The 6,389-nt window shown below is 35.4% G+C and overlaps 1 protein-coding gene across 1 annotated transcript; it reads left to right on the top strand.

Moving 5' to 3' along the window:
• On the top strand, positions 1–897 carry LOC118753670 (protein takeout-like; the record flags this gene model as incomplete). The annotated part of the gene is given in 3 exon segments (XM_036488543.1): positions 1–146; positions 248–387; positions 462–897. Coding segments are annotated over 3 exon segments (591 nt in total), but the record flags the coding sequence as incomplete, so codon positions are not given.
• Between the last annotated feature and the right edge of the window lie 5,492 nt (positions 898–6,389).

Genomic DNA, 6,389 nt, shown 5'->3' on the forward strand with positions numbered 1-6,389 from the left:
GAAAGTTTCGGTCTGAGCCAAACGGAACCATTCAAAATGGAAGACATTATTATTAAACAGGATCCGGCGAATCCGGTGGCAATTTATTTAGCATTAAAGAATCCCGTAGTATATGGCACTAAAAACATAAGAGCGAGGAAGGTTAAGTGAGTATGAAATTTGTACTTGTTGAAAAAATAATAACTACTTAAATTTTAATCAAAATATATGTGCATACCTACTTACATATGTATTTTTTATGCTGCAGGGGATTCGGCAAAACCCCAGATGGTCGCCATGAATTGCTTTTGCACGCGCCCTACATCTCAATGATATCCGATTATGAAATTGATGGCAAAGTGCTGATTTTGCCCATAAAAGGTCAAGGCAAGAGTAATATCACGTTGGGTAAGTTCACTTACAAAATTTATTGCTCATGGGTGTATGACTTTGCTTTCTATTTATTTCTACCAATTTTTCAGTTGAACCACTAATGAAAATGATCATAGATGCCACCGCGCGCATCGAAGATGGTAAAACTTATATGAATATAAAAGATTTACGCGTTGAATGTAAGCCGAAACGATTGGCAATGCATTTCGAAAATCTTTTCAATGGCGATAAGGCGTTGGGGGAAAATCTAAACAGCTTTCTAAATGAAAATTGGAAAGAAATTTATAATGAAATGAAGAGACCTTGGTATGATGCAATTGGCAAGCAAATGAAAGAGGGTGCAACGAAAATATTCAACACCACACCCTACGATGAAATCTTTGAAATCTTGTAAAGTTTACTACGCAAATTATTGTTATCTAGTATTTATATGCATGTAGTTATAAATTGTTTCACTTTGATAATAATGATGAGCCAGTGATTGATCTTTATACTGAGGCAATTAGATTTTTTATTGCTAACTTATATATAATTGAACTTTTATTAAAAAATAGGTATGTATGTATAAACGTTTTCACGGAGAACGACTCGTATCTTGAGTAGCCCGTGTGGAAAATTTTTTGTTACAGATATCCCGTAAGCACAAAATATTTTGTCTATAATATTTCAATATCTACTTAGTGGGGGATTTAGGAAGGGCCTAGTACAACATGAAACTAGATTTCTGACAGTTCCTAATCCGTCAATTTTTTTAGCCGTTATTTCCGTACTTCATGCTCTTATCTTTTAACAGCTCTACTATTTTTCATGCGATTCTAAAAATCAAACATATTTTAAAAAGAGGATTTAGAGAATTTATAAATGAACGAAATAAGTTGTTCCTTTCAAGACTGCGTCATTTTTATCTTAAACATTGGCACTGTTATGAAGTCATAATAACGGCCAAAAATATTCGATTTGTTGAGTTAGCTATTTTTCTTTGCCATAACTAAAATTTTGATTTAGCTTTATTTTTTGCTTGTTTAGCCTTTTCCACTAAAGAATTCTGCATTAAATTTACATGCACGGAGAAGAGGTTTTTACTGAAAGTTGGATTCAAATACCAAATACCATAAAAAATACATGAGGTATTTATTTTCATTTTAAAATACAATTTAAAAATTACAATAAAAAAAATCGTTGTAAAAAACTAATAAGTAAACCATTGCTCCTGTTTTAGCGCCGCGAGCAAAATTACAACTTATTCCTTTCACGGAGGATGAATTAATTTATTAAATGATTTTGAAGAAAAAATTTCTATGATTTGAACAAACGTTTTCTTATTTGTTTTACAGCAAATTTCACGAAAGCCATTAAATAATTTAAATTTTTGAATCTTATATGAAAAATGACAGAAAAAAATAAATCATTTTCCATTTAAATTACTCGTGAAACCGACTATCTTGTTTATTTTCAAATTATATTTTCTTAGATCTTCTTGATAATAAGAATCGCTTTTCTTAGTTCAAAAACAAGTTTAGTTTTTCTTGTTTTCTTATATTTTTGTTTAAGAAAAAAATTCTCTCTGTGTGCCTTTGCGCATTAGCGACAGCAAATACCATGGGCTTGGCCAGTTACATAGCCAGTCAAAAAGAAAGAATAATCAAAGGAATAACACTAACAAATATTATAGCGGTTCAGTTAGTTTAATGAAGCAAGAAGGGCACCAACTTTCGGATATATGGACTAAAAGGCAATTTTCCTCTGTTGTCTTTCTAGCCTTGCCTAATTCAAGCAAAAAATCTAGATCTGACAGAATATTTTGAAGTTGGGTACTTGTCGCAGCTATGAAAGAATTTGTAAAAAGATAGAATGTTGAGAGAACACGACAATTAAATGCAAAATCCAAAGCTTTCTTTCCAGTGCTTGAGCACAAAAAACTGATTTAGGCGAAATTTATTATAGAGTGGCGCAACATGTTTTTTTTTGTGAAAGGAGGAAGCATTGAAAGCCTAACCCCAGAGCCATCAGTGTGAGACTTTAGCCCAAAATACAATAGCGCAATGGCAGCTTTGCGAAATCAGGTGTTTTTTAGAAAGTGCGCTGTTCAATGAACATACATATACAATACATATGTAAATGGCTAGCTGCCCATTTTAGCAGTAACAGCTGATTTTAAAAACTGTCACAGCCACTGGGCTATTGTAAGTAGTTTGGGCTTTTAACACTCGATCCTACCGTCAAGTATTTCGTCCAGAAGTGGTTTGAATACAAAGTGATAGGCTCGTTGCAGTCCGTTAGGAAATGTATCAGCTCGGAAGCATTCTCTGTGAGTGCGTTTGACGTCGAAAAACATTGCACCCTTTTTCGCCAATTCACGTCCGCCTACTTCGTAACACCTCTAACCTTCCCGCACTACTTCTTAGTACAGATTATTCTTGTCTTATTGTTTTAGAGCTCTTTATAACGATAAATATACTTTTTCTGATTTAATGTAAGGCAAAATTTTTCCAAGAAGTCACGCATAGCCACGCATGCCGGCTATAACTTTCTCACCAGACATGTCGGCTTTATCCTTCCACTAATTGCAAAATAAATAAACATATGTATGTAGTTGTAAAAAGTGCATTATAATTAAATCAGTATAATTAAATATATATACGTAATGATGTAAGTACATATACATATATATATATGTATGTACGTATTTTAAAAATGTTTTTTTCACTTCACAAAACCGGCCGCTGACGGATGCCATTTCCCATGTAACTTGATCGCACATACAGATGGAAACAGGTATATATGTAATTACATTAGGATGTGGTACATGTAGGTAACAATTTTTTTAGTAATTCGATAAGCATAACTACTTAATGTTTTCCTTTTGGCCTAAATATATTACAAAGATAGTTCTATGATAGTTCTACAAGGAACCTCCCGTTGGGAAAACTGTCGATTCGAACGGCAACCACTCACTAAAACACCCATCTCCCTGTGCAATTTTTGTCCACGGAGCCCTCTTTCAGTAGCAAAAAGACTATTTACTGTGACTTGCGTTCCCACCTGCATTAATACCAAAGTACTCGTGATAGGAGAAGACCAAGGGCTGCCGGGAAACTTTCACTCCAAAAATCCAGCGCACCCGGATGAGCTTATTGCACAGAAAGGCAAATAATCAGCGGACCATTCTAAAGCCACCCACCGATACCGAAGTACAATTTCTCCGTCGTCTGGCCACTTCGTAAAAGTGAAACAATCTTAGATTTCTACATCGGATCGTATAAAAAAGGTTGCTAAGCGGAAACGATTGATGGAGAATGCTATGTAAATGAAAACACTGAAGTGGTGGGTTCAAGACCCATTGGTAAAAGTCGCAGTGCAAATAACGGAATAACCCAGTTTCAACCCAATCACGTGTAGCCTCTGGCGAGTTACAGGGGAGCGCACACCTTATTGCCTGTGACGATAAAGGATTCCTGGAGCGGTACAAGACAGCGATCGATAAAATTGCCCAACTCTAGCCGAGAGCAGAACGGAAGTTAATCCTGAAGATCTATAAATCCATCACTAAAGTTCTAATTAACTTAGCGGTAGTCGTTGAAAACCGAAAGGCCTTTCTTTATACCATTCAATTCACGGCTTTGTCATAACCACTTCGGGAATAGTTAAGGACTATTTCAAAATCACTTCACGACTAGTTTCTAACTACCCCGATCTAGGCCAAAAATTGTCCTGAAGGGTTACTGAAAAGGTGAAAGAACTGTTCCAAATCTTCCTGAAATAGTCATGACCTATCCCGAAATAGTCCTAAACCAGGCCCGAAATTAACCCGAACTAGTCCTGAAATCGTACTGAAATAGTTAGTCGTAAACTAGTCATAAGTTGGTCCTGAAATAGCTCCGAAATAGTCGTTATCAGGTCCCGAACAAGTCCCCAAAACGTCTTGAAACAGTCCTGAACAAGCCCGAAACGGTCGAAAAAGACGTGAATTTGTCTTGAAATATTCCCGAAAGGTTCGCTTATCAGTTCCAAAATGGTCCTCATCTAGTCGCGAACTACTCAAAAAATGGTCCTGAATAGGTTGCGAAACGGTCCCGAAATAGACCGGAACAAATCGCGAAATGATTCAGAACTAGTCCCAAATGATCCTGAAATAGGAATTACAGATATTCTGTTGGGTTGGGCAAGCAGCTGTTACAAATTTTCTGCAGGGTTAACGAAAATGTTCCGAGAGCAAAGTTGTTTATATACACTTCAAAAAACATCAGTAGTACTCGATTTTGGCTGTTTTCATGGCTCTTCAAAACGAGTGTTTTTATGTCGCCAAAATCCTTTCCAAGTAAATTTTCAAATCAGTTTAGGTAATTACTAATTTTTATTTTTCCAACCACTCTAGTGTCTATCTTTTTCTTTATCTGGATCACCTTAATGCTCATAGAAACATACATGTTTGTTTACATAGCAAATATCTAATTTAATTACTTTCGTAAGCTTACGACTAAAAAATATAAAAAGGTAATGTATCATAAACTCCAGCAAAAAATTATTGCGGATACATAGTTCATATTTACTTACATACATATGTACACGCCGTGTCATAACTATAAGCGCACCACATGCCGCAGGCCATGAGGTCCCGAGTTGCTTAACTGACTTTTCAAAAAAAGTTAAGGTGTAGCTTAAAATACATTACTAGAATGGAAACGGTACGTGGCACGCGCTTTTAGTATTCTTTTACTATTTATAATATGTAGCTTCACGTAGGCAAGAGAACTTTTTAGTAAAAGACAGCATTTATTTTTTATAGATCCTTTTTTCTCATATTACAAAACAAAAAAATATTTAGATACATATTTTAGTATTTAATTCTGGTTATTTTTTTCTATAATTTTAAATTTTTTTATTATTATTATTTATTGAATCTACCTTTCTTAAGAGCATAACTGCAACTTTGCGAATTTTAATATATCCACTTAACTTACTTCCTATAGTTTGGATGTCTATTTTCTTAACTGGCCCAAAGAGTATTACAACTGCGCTGGCAAGTCATTCCTACGTAATCTTGAATGCCTTGCTAATTGAACTCAGTGCACTAAAAGCTTAAACCAAGACCTACCAAGAATGAGATCTGTGGTTTTGTAATTGTGAGGAGTACCCTCTACCGCCCACTGTCCACCCTCGACCCGAAAGATCTTGCAATACGCATGTCCTGCTTTTCGCCCAGCGCTAGCTGAACTGACATTAGGGTCATCTATCCAGAGTGTACCACAGGCGATCAAAGGCACTCCCAGCCGCTCCTTATTCGGTGATAACGTTTCGAGGGTACCTTTCCTAGTAATTTGTCAGCCACATACTTCTCCGTAATGTCGTTGTGACCAGGAACCCTAATGAGCCTAATACAGAAGTACTCCGCCGCGACTGAAAGAGACCTAATTAGAGCCAGCGCCAGGGTTGCCACTTTGGTAAATTGTTACCAAATTGGTAGAAAAAATTTGGGTTGGTAATAAGGAAAGTTTTGTTTCCTTTTGGTAGATTTTTGTTAAAGTATTTTGTTTGAAAAACAAATAAAAATTTTCGTTCTCGCTTTATTTTTCGTAGTTATTTTTATGTTATAATTTTCTTCCCACAAGTGTAGCCTACATTATTGCATAAATTTCGAACGCTTTAATACACACTTTATCGAAAAAAGGCGAACATATCGTGCTCTATTCAAAACTCATTTCACTGGAATCCTGCGGAGCATTTGATTGCCTAAATATTTTAAGTTATTCTTTAAGTTAAAATACAAAATGGACAGATATATTTGTAATTACACGCTATGATTTTTCGCAAAAACAAACACAAAAGACGGGAGGCAAACAAAAATTGTTCAAATGAAAGGCAATTTTTGCCTTCACATTGCTTGTAATACTAAAATTCAATTTTGGCGATGGCCAGATTAATCAAATGAATAGCGTTCATCGAATAATTTTTTTTCAGAAAGCGATTAAATCGAGTCGAGTTTTTTGGTCTGATTAATCGAATCATTAATCGATTCA

The sequence above is a fragment of the Rhagoletis pomonella genome, unplaced genomic scaffold (assembly GCF_013731165.1).
Source record: "Rhagoletis pomonella isolate Grant_MI unplaced genomic scaffold, Rhpom_1.0 Rhpom_scaffold_02729, whole genome shotgun sequence".
Classification (NCBI taxonomy): Eukaryota; Metazoa; Arthropoda; class Insecta; order Diptera; family Tephritidae; genus Rhagoletis; species Rhagoletis pomonella.